Source organism: Periophthalmus magnuspinnatus, chromosome 4 (assembly GCF_009829125.3).
Source record: "Periophthalmus magnuspinnatus isolate fPerMag1 chromosome 4, fPerMag1.2.pri, whole genome shotgun sequence".
Lineage (NCBI taxonomy): Eukaryota > Metazoa > Chordata > Actinopteri > Gobiiformes > Gobiidae > Periophthalmus > Periophthalmus magnuspinnatus.
In genome coordinates this window covers 28892672-28917423 of record NC_047129.1, presented here as the reverse complement: position 1 = coordinate 28917423, position 24752 = coordinate 28892672, and the positions used below count along the sequence as shown (strand labels likewise).

Sequence of the window (24752 nt, the reverse complement as noted above, 5' to 3'; positions counted from 1 at the left end):
GGCATGTCAGACGGGGATAAATTCATTTTGTCTAGCCCTATCCGTGAGTTTCAAAGTGATGTAAATTGCCATGGTAACTGTAAAAAAAAATTCAATTCAAAATAACACATCTTTTGAATGGTGAAAAGTACTCAAAACGGCGGTAATTAACAGGAAGTAAATAAACATCTTTCAGTTTACAGAGCCTGAATTTGATTTTTTTTTCATGTTTTTGTGCAAAATTTGATCGAAGTACGTCTGCGTCTAATTATTAACAGTTTTGTTTTTAAGTCAGAGAATCAGGAAGTGCACAGTAAGCATGCTAGCAGCTGTCAGCGTTACTGCGACGGCGAAATTCGTGGAAAAGTCTTCACAGCGGTTCAGCGCGGACTAGCTGCTCCCATTGTAAACGACCTGATTCATTATTAAAGAGGTTTAACAGAAGGCATTAGAGGCTTCAGCTTTGTTACGGCGGTTTTGACTGATTGCACTTCGTCATTCCCACAAACGTTTATAGGAAATGTGCTCTCCGAATTTTACTGTAGCGATCTTCCCCACCTCATTGTAAAAGTAACAGTATAATCGCAAGTTGTGATTTAAGGCTGGTTCATATGTACAACTGTCTGACAAAAGGTCTTTACTCTCTTCCTTCCGATTTCACACTACAACTGTCCTGTCAATCGGTGTTTTTCAGATACTAGAATAATGTGATCGTGTTATACTTCCAGACGGAGGACGCAAGAGGCAGATTTCCCCAATGATTCCACTCTACTTTGCCATGAAATATCCCAAAAATGTATTAAAAAATTGCTAAACCTGACTAAAATCAACACCATTTTGCATTTTAACTATTTAAATTTTAGCTGTTCTCATGTTTTCAGGTTGTTTTTTTAAATATCAGCCTATAGAATGTGGTGGGGTCATCTGAAACGCAGCAATAAGGCTTTGGGTAAGTTGATTTTAACTTGTGTAAAACAGGAAGTGCTCCTCTTTGTTTTTAAAGATCATACTCCTTCATAGAACTTGTTATAAAAAGGAATCAAAGTGCCTATTCTACTGCTATATGATTTTTTTTTTTTTTGTGTGGCTATTTTAGTACAAATTAGGTTAAAAAGGTGTGTGCTCCTTTCAGTGCCAAGTTTCAAGTACTACATGACATCACATAGGACTGCCCTGATTACAGATGTTTCTGATCATAAACTTGTGTACGAAATGAGCTATACAAATAAACTTGCCTTGCCTATAAATACACGGCTGCATGGGTGGTGTTTCAAATGTGGATACTTCTTGGACCAATCACACTCTTCCTCATGCCATACCTCCAGACCCTGCCCCTCCTCCACCCCCCTCACTCTCCTCTTTAATCCTCCAGATTCTGCCCGGTTTAGCAGATCTATTTCAAAAGTGGTTGTGGGCGGAGTTTAGCCGTTTAGTCCCACTTTAAATTACGATTACGGTCACTTGGCTTTGGTACGTCACACTCTTGTTTTTAAAATCTGCAGATCGGTGTCTGGGAGGTGTCATTTTGTGATATTTTAATCCAGGTCCGGAAGCAAAGAGGCAGGCTCTGACTCAATATATCAATACAGACAGAGATTACAGCAGTGCACTACAGCAGCAGCAGCAGTCCCACTCTATGACACCGCAGACTTCATCAGTGTGTCTGTTCAAGGGCTCTGCTTCTATGAGGAGATAAACAGGAAGGTCAAGTAGAGCCGTTTCCTGATAATTCTGCTTCATTTGACAGATACATTAGGCTTTTATCACAGTGGATTTGTTGTACATAGATACTTTGTTCATTTGCTGCTTTCTACATAATCATAGTCATAACCTCTTATTGGTGGTTTTCAGAGTCTGATCCGAAGGTTTGCGGTTCGAATCCGGCTCTTGACATAAAAAAAACATCATTGGTAATCTGTGTACTCTGGTGTATGAATGCGTGTGTGAATGTGTGTGTGTGAATGTGTGTGTGTGAATGGGTGAGTGGTTCCTTGATGTAAAGAGCTTTGAATGCCGTGAAGGTGAAAAAGCGTTACATAAAAATCTGACCATTTACCATATTAATTTTAGCTGCTCCCATCTGTACTGAACTGAATTGTGATGTCACCTGAAATCCAGCAACTGTAGATTTGATCATATACTATTGTGTTAAATTTACGTCTATTTTTGAGGGTCTGTTTCTATTGTATTTTAGTTTTTTCTTTTCTTATCTTTTTTGTTAAAGTTGGAGTGCAAAAACTTTATTCTTGTCAATGAGAATAATTACTTTTCCCTCGTGATATTATGTAAAAGGAGCACTTTGTGATGAAATCAGACGTGTGCTGTCTGGATCATGTTATTGGTCATCTGGACTCGAGATGTTTTGGCTGATTTTCTGGAAGTCATTTTCAAGCAGTCAATCAAACAATAATTAGTGGATAACGATGCAACACTGTCCTACAGGTAAACAAAGATGAAAGTGTTAGCATAAAACACCTCCGTTAAAGCAGGGCTAAGCTCAGGGCAGTAGAAATGTTTGCTTTTCAGTTTTTCAGAACCTTTAAATTGAAAATGATTTGATTTCAAAAAGTGTCCAGCTGTTTACTTAGTTCAGCTGTTGTCACGTCGTAATTCTTCATATATTCTTACATTCTTGATATAATTTGCTCCATTGATACTGCCACAAACCTGTACAAAAGATTGCGCATTACAAGTGAAACTAAAACTATTTCACATGTTCGTGCGCTCTGTGGACTTTTGTATCGGCCTTGTTCACATACACCGTGCATCATTCACCCCAAACGCACACCAACAACGTGAATTTATTTCTACGACAAGGCAGTTGAAGCAGACAGAGCATAGTGAATACACACATACTCGCTTCCCCTATACGAGGTGGTCTTTTCTTTCACCTGTGGCTAAATACACCGTGATGACTGTACCCGTTTGTGTGTCGTTCGTTTTTGTGCTTTCGCCACAGACAGACCCAGCCTCACCTGCGCAGACAGAGGAGGAGACTGTAGCTTGATCCAAATGGCCTCATCAGACAAATGTGCCAAACAGCAACTCTGCAGCACTCATTCATACAAATATATGTGATGTGAGCACTTTTTTGACCAATTCCAAGCACTTTTACTGTAACCGCGGACTGCACAGGTTGGCTCGAAGTTGGCCGTATTCATCCCGCGTTCGCCCGCTCCAGAGTGCGAGTAGAACCGCTCCAAGACCTTCTGTTTCAAGTGCTCTTGGATTGGACGTTTACTAGGGTCCAGAATGCAACTGCTGAGTTCACACTGGCTCAAACATCACTCTCGGAACAAATGCTCTTTTACGTCAACTAGTGGCAGGATGAAAACGACTTAAGACATCAATAACTAATCTGGTAAACAGTTACAGATGAGCCATGTATTAGGTGTAATATTCCCAAAACTACAAGCCAGTCCAAACCATTTTCACTGCAAAACCTTCATTTTTTACGGACAGAGGAAGCTTTCAGTACAACATTGCAAGGCTGGTTGGATTTTACCAGAAATCATTGGCGATAGGGAAACACATCAAATAAATGACTGTCAAGGACCTTTACATGAGCGGTTGAACGCTACGCCTCAGTAAAAACCAATCAGGTACAAAATGGAAATAGTTCGCTCAAAATACAAAAGCTACAGCAATGCAGTGTTTGCCCTCTGCAGCAAAACACAGTGTGGTCCTGCAACAAGGATCCTATAGAAGATCATATTGATTCGATTTAGCGCAGGTCACAGTATAATCTTAATTCTATTGTGAGAGTTTGGGAAGCAAAAGATAGTTATTTCAGTTCAATCTACAGCATAACAATGTATCATAAATGTGAAGTGCCATTTAATACAGCTGCTGTCACATTAATTTTACTGTTTTGTTCAGAAAGTTTAATCACACAAAAGCAACCGTAATTATTTTTAAGAGTATCAATACATTTGTCTCCAGAACACACACTTCTCTAATACTTTATGAAGAAAGGTGAAAGGTGAAACTCGTCAGATGGGCGTGATTGACAGATACATTAGCCAATCAGGGACATGCATGGTCTGTCTGTATCAAAACAAGTATGTATGTTATGTTTACGAAGACAAAAAATATTACGGATTTCTGCAGAATCAATGAGCAAAACACTAATCTCTGTTAATCTGAGGTGAGAGAAATTCAATTTATTTCTAAATAATGGGCGACAAATAAGCTCCTTTGTTTCACGTATGTCACAGAAATAAACCCATTTCAAGCCGTGGGGACCAGACTGACATCTCTCTGTATAAAAAAACACAAAATAGAATCATTTTGTTTTGTCAGATTTCAATAGCTCTTGCGTAGCTTTCATGCCCCATTTTTCCACAGATCCCAAATGACATTTCCAAACACATTAACTGCTCCAATCATTCTGCAATTATGGCCTCTCCCATTTCCATATGATCGTATTGAACTGCTTTTATGGCTCCTCTGACATTTGCGCTAACTCCCAAACGCATGGCAACTCGCGTCCTTGATTCACGCTTTTTTTTTTTTTTTTTCAGAGGTTAATGGTGTGGACATTACAGGGACTCGACAAGGACCTATAAAAATAATGTGTGACGTATAGACGTGTAGTGCGGCTGCAGGCAAGTGTGAGGGACTGAGCACTTCTTTAGAGCTAGGAGTGAGATAACAGTGTTGGTAAGTTACACATCTAGACTCAAATAATCTCCATGACGACTAGTAATGCCGCGAATCAAATTAAATGTCAGATCTGGGGAGAGGTGTCCCTGGTCGCAGTGTGAATCCATGTTTTTCAAGGTATTTATTGGTAATAGAGGCAACCATAATTCAATACATGCAAACCAGATAAGTTTAATGTCATATTGAGGAAGATTGCCTAACATTTCCATGGCAACAAGCAGATACCAAACCCCCAATTAGAAAAGTTACATTGTGCAACTTCAAAATGTTTTAAAGCGCCTACATTATGAGAGCGTTAAGCCATGTTAGAAGGGTCTTACCTCATTAAAAACAGTCCTGGAGCTTTGTTTTGTTTCTTTCACAGCGTCAAAGCTCAAAATGCTCTGTTGCAATTGATTAAGTACCTTGATTTCCTCCACAAACAACAAAAAATCCTGTCTTATTCTGCATAAAAGCTGCTAACCGTGTAGTTTAGATCTGTACAAACATGTCCTCAAATGTGCTGCTTTTATGAATTAGTTTGTCAGTTCATAGTTCCCTTTGAGTAAATCTAATCTGTGCAATTACAATTAGATATTTCCCCATATCATCCAGCTCTAATACTGCACTAGCACAATTAATATGACTCTGCAAAACTTTTAATAAATACTAAGAAGAATAAACAAACATTTATTCCAAAAAGGCGAATTTGGTCTTCTTTTTTCGGTCTTCGTTTCTTCAAATTTTTCTTTTTGTTTGACTCCAAAAAGGGAAAACCATGTAATGAATTGGGATGGAGCCACAGTTATTGGGACAGAGGATTATAAACAACATCGCTGGATAAAAGAGGCAAAAGAAATCCAGAAACATGCCCATAATACACTGAACCGAGATGAGGGGGTGTTCATGCTTTTACACACTTGAGATACTCCTCTGAAGAAGTGCAACATCACACGATTCTTCTGATAATGACTACAGACAAGTGCTTGAAACATGTGAAGGTGAAGCGACAAACGGTTTAGATAGAAACAAAAGTAAACCTACATTTACATACATAACTTTGCCTACTTCCTATAACTCTCCAACAGCCCATAAAGAGGCCGCTTAATCTCAATTATGGATATATTAGAGTGAGATTTCAAAGGAGGCGCCCACAGAGAAGTTTTTATCAGTCATCTCCCGCTCCAGGGCTCAGCTAATGCCAGTGTAGAAGCGTGTTCCTCCTCTTCAGAGCTGTGGATAAGTCATACGCTCCAAATGAGAAAAGATGGAGAGAAAGTGGAAGTTAAATGGGAGCAGATAAACACACAGCTTTCTCCTCTGCACACAGCTCTAAGGGGGATTAAACAGGAACAAAGCAGGAAAAAGGGCAGTGGAAAAACTTCTCAAGTCAACTAAGGATTTAAAGTTTAACCAGTTAATCAGTAATTGTAATCAGGTCAAATGGAAATGTAAAAAATCTCAGAAGAGTTTCCTAACATGCATGACCATTCACACCGACAATGGTGCCCTCTTTTCTGCATCACTTGAGGAAAAAATAAAACTAAAACAGTGGGGGGTTGCACACGAGTAATAAAACACGAAGCAGAACAGAAACTAGGGCTGTCAAAAGTATCAAAAATCAGATACTAATCCATCCTTAAACTAGTATCAAAACTAGATCCTCATTTGCGCAGGTATCAATACTAAAAAAAAGTCACGTTCACAAGACAGAAATGAACCTTTCCTGAATAGATTTCGAATGATCTTGAGCTGCATCAGACCACTGTAAAAGAGAGAACCACATTATGGACTGAGACGGAGCAAACACCACAGGGATAGAGGACACCAAACATACAGAAACACATCCACAAGACAATAAACCAAGACAAGGGAGCTTCTTTACTCTCACACACCTCGGATACTGTCTTTAACTCTATAGCGTTGGAAGCTATCGCCGCATGTAGACTCACGATTGTGGACTTTTCATCACCGTAACTCTGCAACCAAGTGTGCTCTCGTGTAAATTCAAACGGCATCTCAAAGCAGAGGCATGTGGCTCTTTAAATATATTACTGTCATTACGGTGATGTGCTTACGTTGTCCCTCGAAGATGACCAATCACAGCGCATCAAAGGAAAAATAAGGATGGATATGTAAAATAGAGGTAGTTGGGTGAAAAAAGGCAAAAGTACATGCTGATACTTCCTTTAACATGATTTTTATGGCTGAAAAAAAAAAAAAAAAAAAAGTCTAGGAGAGCTATAATGATCTATAATGTGCTCAGTCCTTAGAGCCCCATGCCTCTGCTTTGAGATGCCGTTTGAATTTACACGAAGCACAATTAGTTGCGGTTACGGTAATGGAATCGGCGGTGATAGCATCTGACGCTATAGGGTTAAGAAGTCGAACTGCAGATAGCGCTGTCGTTCTTCCTCTAGCAGTAGGAAGACAGCACAAAAACCTGTGTAAATCAGCCTAAAAGACACATCACAGCAACATCACGTGACCATTCTGAAGAAGACTGTGTGTGAGGAGTCGAAACTGTCTGAAAAAATTTACCTCACAGGACAATCATGACCTTTATCTGTTTATGCCATTTATGTTACATTAACTTTTAAGATTTTACTGTTAATAAACGTGAATCGTACATGTTGTGTTGCTTCTTCTCACAATCATAAGCTTTTGTCCTGCTCTCAAATGTGTTTATTGTAGTTCGTGTGTACAGAAATATCTTTTGAGGACAATTCAACAATGAAAAAGAAAATAAAGCTATTAAAAATAATTGTCCTGCTACAGCCTTGGTTCAGTCTGCCACCAGTTAAAAAATAAACAAAAGACTAGTCTCAGATGTGTTCTAATATTCTTAATGTGTCCGTGGTGAGAAATACAAAGAAATACTTTGTGTTTTTCTCATAGTAATTGAAACGTAATGCCCTTCAAACAAAAGTACTTTGAGATATAAAATGAAATGGCTGGTTTGTAAAAAGTGCATGGAATAATCTTCTGTTACTCTATATAGGAAAGAATTAAAGGTGCACTATGTAACGTTTCAGGTAGGGGGGTCGCCATGTTCTTGTCTCCATGGAGATATTGGTTTGGATGGATTGTTTGCCTGGGATCCAAAAAACACACTTCTTCAATACGACAAAATCAAGTAAGTGAATGTCCCTGTTCTTATATGGGCATGATTGACAGGTGGATTAGCCAATCAGAGACAAGCATGGACGATCGGTATCAAAACAAATATGGCGGATTACGAGGGAATAAAGAAAGGACAAAATATCCAAAGAGACTGAAAAACATCACAGATTTTTGTAGAGTCAATAAGCAAAGCGCTAAACTTGACAGAAATTTTGTCCGGACTGTTTCATACGGCATTAAATTGATCTATCTCCATGGAGACAATGCAGTTTCTCAAAGTTTTGGAGCTATAAAAACACCTGTAATTAAATAAATGCAAGACTACTCCACCAGAAAAGTTACATAGCGCATTTTTGAACCTAGACATGGAGAACATTTTATAGCTATATAACTGCTATTTGTACTACTACAACAACAAACAAATCTATCTTAAATGATGCGAAAGCTCTTTGAATTAAACTTATCACACTTCGCTAATGTTTGTGTCTCCAGAGGGCACAGCGGCTAATGTGGAGCAATTCCCCATGACCAAAGCTAAAAACAGCATTCTTCACCACTGTCCTGTGCAGCTTCACTTAGCAACTAAAAAAGACTGAGAAATCCAGTGACAAAAGAAAGGACAGGACAACTACTACTTTTACTCCTTCAGGCTGGAGAGAGTGTGAAGGGAACATATTGACTTTTGTATTTTAGCAGGATATCGAGCTGTAGTGACATGTCAGTGTGGCGTCAAGATCAGGATTCTTTTAATTCAATCTATAGTCCAAAGCTGATTCGATATATTTAATTAAATTTGTACAACTTTATATAGTTTTTGAATGCATTTAGTTTCAAAAAATATAATAACACTATGATAAAAACTATGAGAAATGAGTTTTGTCCGAACTTGGTTATAAGTATATACATGATTTGAACTTGTGAATGTTATTGTGATGCTATAGTGGAAAACGACAGAGGGTCCTTGGGTCGCTGAGTTATTTTCTCCCGCTTCAAAATTTTGAGAACCCCCGCTCTAGTCAATGCCAGAAATGATTAGATTCAACATTTGTGCATTTACCTTTTGGATAACGTCCACTGTAATCAATACGGAAAACTGGCTCTTGCCCCTCATCCATAGACTGTCTATATAAATGGACATAGCTAACCTGCTAGCCGCCGCGTTCCAAATAAGAAGTGATCACGGGCGCACTTCCAACTGTATCGACTCTGGCTCCAATTCACTTTCTATTGAAAAACTGTCCATTCTCTCTCCGTAACTGCTGCTGTCAGACTCGTCATTTTGATCTTAAAATGTTCCCATTAACCCGCTCTACATGATCCTCGTATTTTTTTTTTTTTGCTATTGTGTCTGTAAACCAAGATATGAACATTAATAACAGACAAATCAGGTGTCTTCTTTTCTAGAGGTCACTCCCGATAGCGTTAGGTTTGATTGACAGCGTTGCTAAGCGCCCCATCTCTGCTAAACCAGCGGTGCAGGTGGGAAGAGGTGCTACTTTCAACAGCCTCGCTCCTGATTGGCTCTTTGGTTGCTATGATACTCGCAGTCGGAATTCCAAATAGGAACTTTGCTCCAAATGGACGTCACACTCAGTCCACGTCTTTATACAGTCTATGCCCGGGGTGTTAAACTCAATTTCACAGAGGGCCACATCAGCAAAATTGTTCGTCTCAAATTTGCAAAGATATAAAAAATATGACTGTATAACTGTGTATGTTCTGATAAACTGACATTTTAAAACAGTCATACATTCTAATTTACATTGTCGCGGGCCACATAAAATGATATGGCGGCCCGCATTTGGCCTCCGGGCCTTGAGTTTGACACATGTGGTCTATGCCCATCACATTTTAGCATCTGAACACCACCAATAACTGTGTAGAATTATAAAATTGTTCCTTTTCACAATAATAATAATAAAAATAACACAAAAATTTCAGAATAACACCCCTACATCAATAATCGTCAATAGCTACAAAACAAATTTCCATTCCTTTTTCCCGGATGCACTAATCTGCGGAGTGCGCGGTATAATTCGCCGCCTCCTCTCTGATAATCTTCATGGCTATAAACAGCACACGGGATATTTAGAAAGTAAAGTTAGCTTGAAGCAAAGAGGCTTTACTGATAATGTGATAATAAAACCATGGAGAAGTTTCCATCTGGAGCAACTGTGCAAAACCAAAGCAGATGTTTTATCACGACTTGGAAGTGTCTGCGAACGCCAAGGAACGTTTAACTGTGAAAATAGATTCAGGAAAAAGACAGAAGGGACTACGCTATTTTCTGATTTGTGTTATGTTGTTTCTTCTTCTCTCAAATGGAAAAACACTCTGTTGCCCCTTGTGATGTCATCATGTAGTAATACAGGAAGTGCTCCACTGTGTTTTTAAACGCAACTTCTCAACTCAACTCATCTTTTTAAAATCATTTGGATGATTTCAGCTCTGGAATTGTCCATTTCTGCTGAACAAAAGGCAAAAGGCAGTTGTTAACTTGAAAACTACAGCTTCATGACATCACAAGGTGGAACAGAGCATTTTTGAGCTTTGGAGATGTGGACAGACATGAATGAAAATGTGAATGAAACAAAACACAACTCCAGGTATGTTTTTGAGCAGGTAACAGCATTATAACATGTCTTAAACCTCACAACAGTAAATTTAGTGTAATTTAGGATCTTTACGGATCTCTTATTTAATGAAGAAATGTTTTTTGGACACTTGTTAGATAATAAACAATACACTTTTTAACAACAAAATGTAATTTCCAACACAGAACCAGAGCCATTTATCTAACAATATTATGTGGTCTTACTAGTTTTTATAGCAATACTATTCATCTTATTTTTTTTCAGTATCAATAATCAAAACGAATGAAGATAACTCAATGAGAACCTTTATTTGTCAATGCACAGCAGCAGAACAGAAATATGCAAACATCTAGATAAATGTTTACAACCCAGGGCGTCTAGGGTCAGGGAAGTACCAAAAAAACAAGAGATGTAGTAAGAAGCTTAATGAAAAGGGTTGTAAAAAACTAAACGAAAGGGATCTAAAATATTCAAACAAAAGGTGATGTGTAGAGTTTAAACAAAAGAGTAACAAAGGTAAAGTTTAACTAGGGGGGAGTTTCAGCGATGTGCTTGCTTCATTTAGGGGAGGAGTTAAAAATGTTGACGTCCGAAGCCTCGCTGTCCGGCTGCGCCATGTGACTGATTCAGGAAGTGGTTTGGATTTTGCCGCGAGTTTTGACAGCGATATAAACCCCTCAAGTTCCGTTCAAAATGTGGGTGTTTGATGGAGAATTGTAGTCAGTGAGAGTTTGGAGACAGTTTGGAGAGAGTTTGGAGACAGTTTGGAGACAGTTTGGAGACAGCTTGGAGACAGTTTGGACAGAGTTTGGACAGAGTTTGGACAGAGTTTGGACAGAGTTTGGACAGAGTTTGGACAGAGTTTGGACAGAGTTTGGACAGAGTTTGGACAGAGTTTAGACAGAGTTTGGAGAGAGTTTGGAGAGAGTTTGGAGATTTAGGAGAGTGAGGAGAGAGTCAGAATAGAATAAAAACCAATGATGTGTCCCCTAAACCATAATCACAGGCCATACCTCAACGTTACAAAAGCACAATCACTGTCCATACCCCAACCCCAACCACGCCCACCTCACTGTAAAAGATCATTTCCATTTTCATCATTTCCAAATATCCATTTTCCATACTGTCATCACTACAATATACATATTTTGCACACTTCATTATTTTGCTGACAGTTTTATTCACAGGCTTTCTGCAAAACGCCACACACTTCATGTCAAATTCATGCCAACTGATGTTTTTGCGTCTAGTAGATGTCCGACTAGAGCCAATGAAGTGCCTCAAAAACAGTCACTTCCACATTAGTGACACGACAAAAGAGACACGCACAAAAATGGCATATAAACCACCAAGACCAGCAGCCACGAACGGTGTACTGAGTCTTTTTAAGTACGAGAGACAGAGGGCTGTTACAATAAATACCTGTTAAAACCTAAAAAAAAACTATAACCAACCTAACTATAATATAAGAAATACTTTAACCAGAGATACAAAATGTGCAGAGATTATAAAATACCACACTGTGACGGCAAACGCATTTTTCAGTAAACTATTTGTACGACTGACTCATTTCTCCGTCTGTCGAAGTCTCTCCAGGTGAAATTGAATCGGCCATCTTGTTAGAGACGCAGATAAACAGTTTAAATCACTGCACAGAATATAGACTCATTTCACACAATTTAATGGAAATTACCAACGACAACATCTATTTTCTCAGTTTAATAATCAACTGTTGAGTGTCTATTGATTCTGTCATTGATTTGTTGTAAATGAGATACACTACGATGGTTTTCTGTAATTTTCAGGCGAATGTGGGAGACGTTTTGGTTTTTGATTTGTTTTCGTCATCAAAAACAGACCTGGAGTTGTGTTTTGCTTTATTCACACAACAATGGTACACGATAAAGATATTTATTGATGATATGAATAGATGTGGAAGCTGAAAGATGAACAAAAGACACGGGGTGGGAGGGATAGGTCAAGATAAACGGTGTTGCCGGGATAGACTTGTATAAACGGGGCTTCTGGGTAATTAGAGGTGTGGCTGAGGTGAGCTGTGGTTCGCTGGAGAGGAGCAGGAGGAGGGGGAGGCGTGGTCCTGCTCCTGAATCTCAGTTAATCATATTAAATCCAGACGATTTGAGCCCTGAAATTGCCGCTCTCCACTGAACTAAAGGTAAAAGGAACTTGAAAACTACACTTCATGACATCACAAGGTGGAACAGAGCATCTTGAGCTTTGGAGATGTAGACAGACTAATAATAAAGTGTTACTCAAACATGTGTGAATGAAACAACACAACTCCAGTCTGTATTTGAGGAGGTAACAACATTTTAACATGGATTTAAAGCTCACAAGAGTCAGTTTAGTGTCATATAGGACCTTTAAAGCTTTCATTAATATAAAAGAAAAGTCACCTCTGTGTCCCATGCACAAAAACAACAGCATAAAATGTACAAAAACAGTGCATCCCCAGAGAAAACCAAGGGCAAACCAAATGTCATAGATATATACAGTAAATAAACAGGACAGATGTGAACAGTTGATATATAAATGGTTGTATTTACTACTTAAAATTATTACATAAATTAAAAAAAATTAGTACATAAATTAAAAAAAAACAACAACAACATATTGTTGTTCAATAGTGTTTAAAGTGGTTGTTACTCATGAAATACAGAACTGCCTTGAATACAATGATAAATATATTTTTGAATATATTTTTTCGATATATTTTTATTGTTTTAATCCTACAACACTTGATCTAGGGATATTTCAATGATAAATAAAATCTGTTTCTGAAAATTCTGAGCTGGTTTGCTGGCTGTTTTTACGCTCTAATCCTTTTTTTTTTTCTAATTATTTATTTACGAATTTTAGTGTTTTACAATGGTGGGAACATTTAACAACATCCATTCCCATCATTTTTACCAGAAAACGTAACACCAATGGAGCAGAGGGGAGCGATCGCAAACTGCACATCAATCGTCAATTTAGTTACACGCTTAAATAAAATTGGGCGTTTTTAAATTTGCATATTCAACCCACTTTTCCCAAACACGACACAAACCATCCTTGTAGTCGCTAATACTTTAATACTCACCTGAGGCCAACAGCTCATAATAAAAAAACTTATTTTATCGTATCACAACAAAGGTTAATTATTTGAACGCTCTACATTCAAAGTGTAGAGTGTGAAAACATCTCCTCAGCCGCTACGCTAACCCGTCAGCATAAGGTCAAACAAGGTCAAACGCGGCCCGCAGCAATGTCGCCGCGGCAACGGAGCTAATATGGCTAATGCACCCACGGTAAATCAGGAAGTAAAGAGAGCATGGCGACACGGGCAGAGCAGCGGAGCAAAGTCATGGCCATGTGTGTGTGTGTGCGCGTGTGCAACAATGAATGGACCATGAACGTTCACCTTTTCCATCTACGGAAATATGAAAAAAAAAAAATCAATAAAGCTTCCCATTATGACTTATGGATGCAACAAACACGGTGTTTTTTATATATATATAGCACTTTTTCACCTTCAACGCACTCACCACTCACCGATTCACACACACACATTTATACGCAGGTGTACACAGACACTGGAGGAGAGGTGGGTGAAGTGTCTTGCCCAAGGACACAACAACAGGATAGATCCATAGGAGCAGGAATCGCACCGCCAACCTGTGAGTTACTGCATCTGACCACTCAACGAATGATGTTTATGTCGAGGGCTGAGCTGTTTGATTATATCCTCTTTTGCCTTTTATTATCCATTGGTTTTGGACAGATTCATTATTAGGACCGTTACCATAGCGATTAGCAATTTCAAACCAAAATACTACATCTTCTGAAAGGGAAAAACATTAAAATTGTTGCATTGCGTATAAAAATTGCATTTTCTGGTGGATGGTCCAACACCCGCTTGACGTGTTACTGCTTTGCCTGGAATGTTACGCGGTATGACATTAAACGTATTAATCTCCATAGAGACATGTCAGCTCCGTCACGATAAAAATGCGTGTTTTTGCATTTTAGCACTCAAAACACGTGCAGTTTAATAAATGCAAGACGTGTATATACCCAAATATGAAGAAACGTTAAAGATAAAGCGTCAGGTGGCAGAAAATTTACGAAGTGCGCCTTTAATTCTACACATAAATATTAAAAATCAATCAATATCAAGCAGCGCTGTGGTATTTGCTTCCCTTTTCCACTGTCAGTGTTTGGCTAATGCTGTATAAAATCCTACTTGATGCTTAATTTAAAAAAGTGCTGTCAAAGCAAAACCAGAGTGTGAAGCCAGAGGGACTACACTGTCTTAATTAGTGCAACATTTTGGGTAGTTTTCTGACAAGCAAAACTTTCCTTATCATCTAGAGTTTTTTGGTTTTTTTTGCATTCTCCAGATCTCTCTCTCTATCGGTCTCTCTTGAGGTTCAAATATGTGAAAATGGTTTAAATTCCCAACCACAATTTGCAATTACCACATCTTCAAAGTCATTTTACACTCACAAAAAGATTCCAATCTCAATCTGCTAATTAGGCACCTGTTAATGACATGACCCGGTTTTGCCAACTCTATCAACACTAGACTCAGATGGGAACGCAAACTAATTAGACATTTGACAGACATTAATATTTTGACAGAGCTTAAAGAATACATATTGTGCTCGTGTCTTGCTACATACTCCTATGACACCCGTGGATCATTATGTTGTATTTTGGACATTTTAAATCGCAAAACTGATCCGCTGACTTCTAAGTTGGAAAATTGTGGAGCCCAGTAGGAGCTGACGTCGCTGTAAACGTCATCAGGATAAAGGAAGTAGCAGATTTTATTCATGTATTACAAAACCTCTATGCGGTGCTGTCAAATCACTGTTTAAAAATCCAATACTACACAAAATTGACTCTTGTGGGCTCCTCAAAACATCCCTGGAGTTGTGTTTTGTTTCAGTCACACATATTTGAGTAACAAATACAGGACAATAAAGTTTACTCAAGCATGCATGAATCAAACTTAATACAACTTCGAGAGGGTAAATGAGAAGGGGACGCAATTATGACATGGTTAAAAGCTGTGAAAAGACTCACCACCCAGCGTCCGCAGTGACGTGGGCACTGTATTGGTCTGTTGTGTTAAAGAAGGAGCCGAGTCGAAAGGCAAAGCTCTCGATTTAACGGTGTCATGATCCCTGTTGGTCCTGCCCTTTTTTGCACTTTCCCCGCTCCCTCCTGCGTCTGAGCCTGGAACTGGGCGGAGATCTTGGCTCCTCCCGTGCACACCTGAGGCTAATCGACAATCAGCTGCACCTAGGGAGGAAAAGAGGAGCCAGGACCTGACACCCAGCGCCAGATTGTCTGTGTATCTGTGGTACTCCCTGCTTGGCTCCGTTTACGTTTTTTCGCTGTTTGACTTTGCTAAACTGGATATTTTTGCTCCTCACCAGATCCCGCTCCCTGGACCCGCTCAGTTCTCCTCCGACCCTGCTTTTCTCTCTCGGTACTGTCCGTCCCGTCTCAGACTCTGCTTCTCACGCTCTACCCTTGGACCACGGCACACACCCCCCTCCCATTTTTTGCACTTTGCACTTTTTGTAAATAAACACTGTTAAACCTTCCCCCCGAGTTCTGTCTTTTTGGTCCCTCCTGCCTGAGGTCAATCTACGTCCCTACCCTCACCTATGGTCATGAGCTTTGGGTAATGACCAGGAAGGACAAGATCGCCAAAATGGGTTTCCTCTGCAGGGTGGCTGGGCGCTCCCTTAAAGATAGGGTGAGGAGTTCGGTCCCACGGGAGGCGCTCAAGAGCTGTCACACGCTGTCTCTCGGCTGGATGGGTACGCCTTGGGGTCGCACTGGAGGAGCTGGAGGACGTGTCTGGGGTGGGGGGGAAGTCTGGGAGTCCCTGCTTAGACTGCTGCCCCGCGACCCGGCTCCGGATAAGCGGAAGAAAATGGATGGATGGATAAAAAAACTCTGAAAAGTTTCACAAAAGCTTTTACATTATGGTTTCTATAGGTAACAGGAAGAACCAGGAAGTTAAATTATAAACTTTAAAAACATTTTAAAAACTAGAACTAAATATGCAGTAAAATGTTAAATATAACGATGTGAAACGAGTGGACTGATTTATATGTGCTTGAATTAATGTTATAATTTGGGGTGTTTGGAGGGCAGAGGCTACAGGGAGAGAGGGCCCTTAGGATCAGTCTTCATGGCCATTTACTGAGGGAGGATTAGTGGAAATGGAGGAGAGAGGAGACAAAAGAAGGATCCTCCGGTTGTGTGAAGAAAATCCGACAGCCAAATCCGGCAGCGCGAGAAGGCACTGGGATAAAAAGCTGGAGCAGAGCAGAGCTGTGGCAGAGTAACAGCGGCATGTGTGGATAGGATTTTACACCAGTCCCACTGAAGTTCACCCTGTTATAATGGACCACACCAAATGGAACAGTCAGTTTGAGAAGTATGAAGCCTTCACTTTGGCTATTACTGCACAAACTTTGACTGACAGAACTTTTCTAGACTAATACTCCATTCAAAGGTTGTCAAAAGCGTTGAAAACCAGATACTAATTGATGTTAAAACTAGTATTGAAAGTAGATGCTCTTTTGAATAAGTATTGATACTAAAAAAGTGAGATTCAGGACAGAAATTAACCTTTGCTGAATAGGTTTATGATGATGATTATGAGTGATGATTTTGAGCTCTACAAGTATAAGACACATAGACTACCGTGCGCACATGGTAATATAAAAGAAATTAAATGTTGAAAACCACATTTTATTGTCAAAATGTTGGAAAATAGGGATAGAAAATGGATTTATTGAGCTGATATCCACTATTTGTCCTCCTGCTGTGCCCAATAACTGATATTTAGCTTTAAAAATCACAAAACCCACAAATTTAAGTAGTAAGTTTAAGTATTAAATGTATTAAATGTATTTTTCTGGGCTGTAAAATAATTGGTTACATGCTTATTGTAAACATACAGCCATTTTTTGACGAATTGGCCTTCTATTTCCATTTTTACTCATTGTATAGCACAATTTGTACACGCTTTAAAGAATAAAAAAGACATTAAAATCACAATTTTTATGGTTTAAAGTAGAGGCCTGTCTCACATTTTCTAGGTTTTAGCAGCAGATCGCAGAAGAAAAAAAAAATCTGTGAAGTTTAATCGGTCAAGTTTAGTGAAAATGTGAATGTGCACACAGAGACTGGGACAGGGACGGTAAAAATATTGGTTCTGAATGTTGTCTGATACTAAAATGAATCGATATCAACCAATACAGACACTGGAACCCATATATTTCCCTGTGTCCTTATTGGAAAGCTCTCTGTGGGTCACACCTCCTCCTCCTGCTGCAGCTGCTGACTCTGCGATGACATAACGCCGCTGTCCAGGAACTCAGCTCAAGTTTCCTCCAACTGTGGACGTTCCAGCTCTGACCTGTGCTCTACGCCATCGCCCTGACAACCACTGTACACACATAAACACGACCCCGACCCACTCAAATGTTAACTCGTATCACTACTTCATTGAAATAGTGATTAATGCGCTTGTAATAATCTGTCGAGGTTGGCTTCCCAGAAACTTGGCGCTACAACTTTACAACTTACTTTTTGAGTTTGACTGTGAATGTCCCTGTCAGTAAGCGATAAAAAGTGGAAAATACTTTTGGATTAGTTGATTGACAATATTGTTTATGCTAAAATCTATCGTCGCTGCTTGAAAACAGAATAAAGTTACCAAGACTTTAGTTTAAAATCAGGAAAACACTGGTGAGCAGACTAAGTTTACTTTGTTTAATAGTGGCAAGACAAGTTGTATAGAAAAAGACAAATTAAAATCTATCAACTGGACAAAAAGTTGTTGGAGTGAAGACGTTTCGCTGCTCATTCAAGTCTCTTCTTCAGTTCTGGTCAGATTACTGCTGGACACTACCTTATATCTGTCTGAAGGGTGGTGTGGTTAAACCTACAACAAGATTTGAACTTTTCTTTAACTATGGATCAAACCTGGACGACTCAGGGATTTCAAGTTGTAGTTACACACAATCAAACCAAGAAATCAGTACAATGGGACATAAGATGAAACAGGATTTGAGCGAAATGCATATTTAGTTGCTCAGTAATCGACAAAAGAAATTCTTGATCGTCTAAAGACATGTCCTGTCGATTGATTGGTCGACTAAAAAAGGGGCGTGGCAAAAGCTCGCAAAACTATTACGTATTTCTGTGTATCTGACCCAAACTGCACTCACAAGACGACACCTGCAGGGGGAGTTCATACAAAACTACTATTTAGACAGAAAAAAGTTCATGTATTTATATCAAAAACAGATTAAACTAGTGAATCACGAGTTTAATCCGCCATTTTACACATAAATACCAAATAAAATCTAACTAAATCTCCTGCTAACTCACTCTCTAATTTCTCCTTTCTGCCTTTTTTCACATAAATCCTTATAAATAATATGACAAACCAACTAAAACAAACTCCATCGACTGATTAATCGACTAAAGGCTCACAGCTTTAGTATAACAGATAACAGCTTTTGAAGTGCAATATATCGCTGAAGGAAATAGGCGATAAACGATAATACTGAAACCAAACCATAAAGCAGAATTATCCCTCGAAAACAAATTTATTATGCAAAAGGGTTAAAAAATACGAGCTGCAATAGATAAATAACAGAAGGCAACACTGGTAGTTTTGACCATAATATTACGACTTCGGTTTCAGCTGAGACTTTTAAAGGTGAGGTGAGGTTCATTTTGACGACTTCAAAACTGAGACTAAACCCGGACTAAACCAGGTTTAAACCCGGACTACAACAGGACCAAATCATGTCTACATCAGGACTAAATTGTGCTCAAACCAGGACCAGGACTTGCCTCGTACAACCACAATTCAAACCCTGTCTCGAGATCGTCCATTTCAAATCTTTTATCAGATCTGCTGCACTATTTCATATCTTCAAACCATTAAAATGCTAAACAGATCAAATAAGAGGACAATTGCATTTATCTAACCCAGCTAATGTAGGGCCAAAAATAGCCCTAGTTATTATTCCCCTATAGAGCACTGGCTTCTGCTCTGTCCAATCAAATCGTCTGTCACTTCTGGCTAATGACATGCTGCCCTAAAATGCTAATGTATAAAGAGTTAGATCCCTGAGAGGTAAACGGCACCAGTTAAGCCAACATCACAGCTTTTCAAATGTGCGACTGATCTCCTGGATTACAGACACTACACTCGTTTTTAGCTGAATTTCAATGACAAAACCAGCACCTGTCACTTATCCCATAGGCTGCTGATAATGAGGGGGAGAGGCTTTGAACAGCACGCTTTTAATACACTCGGTCTATTATGAGCTGCTTTCGATATGACCGGGCGTAGGGCTGCAAGATGAATCGCAATCTATGGAAATCGTAATTAGCAAATCACAAAGGCTGTAATTTTTGAAAAACCGAACTCCAGCTGTGCAAAAAATGTTCTGAAATGTGATTTTTGCATTTGTTTTTTGTCATTTCTTCTAGACGCTTTTAAAAATTGTCAACTTTGAACAGAATCTTGTTAACGAAATTGCAACGTTTGTCAGAAAAATCGCAATTAAACGACAAATCAGCCCTTCTATCAGTGAAATATATCAAGTAATCTTTGTTGTATAGTTATAAAGTGCAAGCTATTACTATTCTTCTTTACTACTGCACAAGGATTTCGCATAAAAACACACGCCACAGCACCCAGGAGTCTTCCACCCGAGTACAAACCAGAGCAGTGTCATTTGTTAAACGTTCTAAAGTGTTGAACTGTGTAAAAGTGTTGTGGTAATGTTACTCATGCATCAATGTGACTGGGGCGGCAGTAGCTCAGTTGGTGTTGAGTGCTTGTCCGCTGATCCACAGGTTGGCGGTGCAATTCCAGCTCCCACTGTGAATTCTTGGGTGAAACGCTTAACCCAATTCTCCCTCGGTGTCTGCGTACGCTGCTGTGTGAATGTGTGAGTGTTTTTTGGACGTAAAGCGCTCTGAGTGTCTTGAAAGTGGAAAAGCGCTATACAAAAATGTGACCAATTACCATTTACCATAGATCATATCATAATCACTACTATATTTATCACTAAAGTAGTACAAAAGTAACTAAACCTGGACTGAACCGGACTAAACCAGGACTTAAACTGAACCAAAGCAAGTCTAAATCCGGACTAAAGTGGAACCAAACCAGACCAGAAAAGTCCAAAAGTCCAAAAGTCCAAATGCATATGTTGTGTTAAAAGTTATAGTTCAGAAGTTAAAAAAAAAAAAAAATGCTGTCCTACTTTAAAATATAAAATTAAATATAAGCCTTATGTTTCTGTTACATTATTTGTTCTAATTCCTTCTGAAAATCTATACGCAATCAGTTTCCTTTGAACACCTAAAATATACAGTATGTTTGTTGCACTGTTACTAATCCCAAAAGGTCATTTCTCTGGCCTAAACCCTCAAAATGAACAACATTCTAAGCCACTGCCTGAAATTACTACAAGAAATAAGAAGAAATAAAAAAAATCTCTACGCACAAAATGAAAATCGTTCAGTTGGCAAGCCCAGACAACTGTAAGCACTGCTCTCCCTCACCTCCATTTACACCGTTTTAAATGTCACACTTGTGGAAGAAGAAGAAGTGACCAAACCGCTTTATTAAAAACAAGTTCATAATTCAACCTTCTACAGCTGAAATCTCATCACAGAACAGAAAAATAACCAACATTTTCCCACCTGTGCTGTACTTTTGAGCACATTATAGGACATGGGACTCAACTCAGACTTGTGAATTTCAGAGGGACACTGACTGAGATGGGGAGGTGTTCTGGGCATGTGCCACCGGGAGGAGGCCTTGAGGAAGACTCAGGACACGCTGGAGGGGACTGTGTCTCTCGGCTGGCCTGGGAATGCCTTGGGGTCACACTGGAGGAGCTGGAGGACGTGTCCAGAGTTCGGGAAGTCTGGGAGTCCCTGCTTAGACTGCTGCCCCCGGATAAGCGGAAGAAAATGGATGGATGGATGGATGCATGGACTGACTGAGGTGAGGTTCATTTTGAGGACTTTACAACTTCGAAACTGAGACTAAACCTGGACTAAAGCAGGACTACAACAGGACCAAGCAATAACTACATCAGGACTAAACTGGGCTCAAACCAGGACTTAACACTGAGAAAACCTTGTATAATCACCACCTGTCTCAAGAACATCCATTAAAAACCTTTTATTACATCTGCTGCACCATTTCACATCTTCAAACCATTAAAATGCCAAACATATTTCATTATAAAAACAAAAATAAAAGGTAAATAGTCCAAGCGCCAACAGTGCGTCAGGTGCGCACGAACAGTCTGAGGACACGGGCAGAAGCGTGGCTCTGTCTACGTAAGGTCAAAACAGACACCACGTTCAAAAATCCACTTTAAAAGACCACCAGAGCTGCTAGTGCTGAAGTAACAAGGCTAAAAGCGCCAAGTAAAGAGCGCGTCAGACCATTACGCATTTGAAATATCGCTTGGTTGTTTGGGTGCCCTCGTGGAGACAAAAGGAGACAGTGGTGATGATGCGGTTGCCATCACCTGTCCGGTCCTATCCCACGATCATGGAATCAAAAAAACAAGCGGCGTGGACTTACCTAGTACCCCGGAGGAACCCTGCGCCTGGCTCGCCTCGGTCTTCTCCGGATCTCCTTGCTGCTGCTGCTGCTGTTGTTGCTGCTGCTGCCCGCGGTGCCTGTGACGGGAGCTCTCCGGGCCCTCACCGGGGGAGGCAGAAGCAGCAGCAGCAGCACTACTCCCGGCCGCCCCTGTCCCCGCGTCGGGCATGCTCCAACCGGGTATCAGCGAGCCCCAACGATACAAAGCGATAACAAGAATATTCTCCGGGAAATAGCGCAGCGGTGTCGCATTTCAAAGGGACGGTGGCGCATGGATGGATGGGTAGAGCGCGCACACTGGAGTCAGATGCGGGGGAAAGTGGACAGAAGGTGGTCGGTACAGCGGCGGTGCATCCCGGTGTTTGGTTGGTTGGTTCTCTGAGCGGCTGGAGCAGATGGAGAGAAGCGAGGAGAGGAGCCAGAGGAGGGACAAAGAGCGAGGAGAGGAGGGGCCAGCGCGCAGACAGCAGAGACATGAATATATAATGAGCTTTCACACGACAGCTCGAATTATCCAAACATATTTAATCACACGTTTGCTCGAATCAGTCTAAGGGCTGACTGACAACATAAACTGCAGGTTCACGTTACGCACAAACCATAAAAAGACATTCTTAATCCGTACGTTTATTTTTATTATGACCCTCTGTGACCTCAGACAGAAGCAGCTGCTCACGTGGTGCACTGAAAACCTTGCAATTTCATAATCTGGGTCTAATAAAACACTACTAATACCATGCTTTTTCCCTTATGTAGGCCTAATGTTTAGCCTACTTGCCTATATGAGCTTTTGCTTGCTGTGTCATTGTGCAGGAATGTTCAACAGTATGACATTAAACTTGTTTTCATTGAGTTATTAGTGTTGTTAATGCTCAGAAATAAATAGAAAAACATGCATTTTTACGGTGAGTGGGGTCGCCACTCAACAGATCTGATCTGTAACTTGGCCTGGTGTGTTCTCCTGCATGTATCAACAGGGATAGATTAGTTTAATGTCACACTGCGGGATATTTTACAGGCAAAAATATAATATCTACATGGAAATAAGTAGGTGACAGAGCATCCACCAGCTTTAAATAGGACTTTATTCAAGTTTAGCTTAGGGCAGAGGTGTCCAAACTTTTTTCACTGAGGGTCGTACTGAAACATGTTTGAAGCGGAGGGCCACAGACGAGTGTCGATTCAAAGCTATTGACAGAGCCATTGTACCTTTAATAAGACTTGCAAGATTATTTTTAGGTCTGTGTCACAATGCAATGTAATATTCTTCAGGTTATAGAGGTAGAATCTCTTCACTTTGTAGTAAAAAATACTTCCTGATAAATTGAACCAGATTAGGAGGAGACATGAGGGCCAACAAAAATTGGTCTGAGGACCACATTTGGCCCCTGGGCCGTAGTTTGGACAGCCCTGGTTTAGGGGAATTAATTTAAATGTTCAATTGACCCATGTTTTTATAGGGAGGATAATGAGACTTGAATGCAAGACACAGCTGAGATCCCATTGTTTAGCCTTTACTACATTATCAGACTGACTATACAAATGACAACTTGAGATTTAGAATTTGTCAAGGTATAGGCTAAAGGCTGAAAATAGTCACTCATCTTTATTTAATCAATGCCACTTGGAATTGGGAATATTTTTGTCCAAGAAAAGTAGACCAGACCAGTGTGGACAGCATGAAAACATAACACTGCTGGATCCAAACCATGACTACTTCTACTGAACTTGCAACTTTATAACTTTTAGCTGTGTAAACATATCCCAAAATAAGTTATGTTACGTCATCTTTCACTTTTTCATTTGTCATTCCATCGAACTCTTCCATGACGCTTACATTTTCCACTTGAGCACTGTGTATCATCAGTCAATACAGTTTATAATTATATTGCCCAATAGGTTGACCATAACAGCACTTGCAGGAGGACTGGAGCTGAGGTGGTGCCAGTCAAGCATATTGATTCACAGAGGGGAGTGGGAGAAAATGTGCGTAGCCAAGAAAAGACTGTAAAAATGCTATATAGTGGCTGACGAAAGGCGCAAATATAAGAATGAGAGTGGTCAGTGCACCGTATTTCCGTCTATATGAGAATTTTAGGTTAAAGTGGCCAGTTTAGACCTTCTCCTGACTATAAACTAAAGGTAAAAAGAGATGTTAACTTGAAAACTACCACTGCATGACATCACAAGGTGGGACGCAGCATTTTGAGCTTTGGAGATATAGACAGACGAATAAACCAGTGTTATTCAAACATGTGCGAATGAAACAAAACACAACTTTAGGTATGTTTTTGATCTGGCAACAGCAATCTGACATGGCTTAAACGTCACTAGAGTTGATTTTGTGTAATATAGGACCTTTAAAATGATATTATTGTAGGTCTATTACAACTATAATACAGTCTAGGAGTCATCCATGTGCAGACTGTGTAGGAAATGGACAGGTTGTGCTTAATTTATCCCATTCATTGCATCTGCACATCTGCCCTTTAGCCAGAAAACTGTTTAGCTGCATCCAGGACTAAGACATAACATATTGACATAGCCCCATCGCCTTGAGGTCACAGCTGCCACGCTTATAATGACCCTGTAAATGATTAAGAGCACAGTTAAAGAGTGATCCTTGGGCCTCGTGTCGTTTCTCATCCTCTCCATGTGTTGTTTATAGGCTCAGCAGCGCCCCCTTCGTGTTAACCCCTGGAGGTGCGTGTGTCGTCTGGCTGTTG

The 24752-nt window shown here is 39.9% G+C and overlaps 2 protein-coding genes across 2 annotated transcripts in view; one reads left to right on the top strand and one right to left on the bottom strand.

Annotated features, from left to right (window-relative positions):
* Positions 1–22292, bottom strand: part of ano8b (anoctamin 8b) — a 92254-nt gene extending 69962 nt beyond the window's left edge. Inside the window, exon 1 of the mRNA XM_033965241.2 lies at positions 22006–22292. Within this exon, the coding sequence (XP_033821132.1) occupies positions 22006–22195 (190 nt within the window). The 5' untranslated portion in view covers positions 22196–22292. The remainder of the gene's footprint in view (positions 1–22005) is intronic.
* The window catches only part of ankmy1 (ankyrin repeat and MYND domain containing 1), a 295837-nt gene that overhangs the window by 97960 nt on the left and 173125 nt on the right, over positions 1–24752 (top strand). The gene's annotated exons all lie outside the window — the stretch shown is intronic.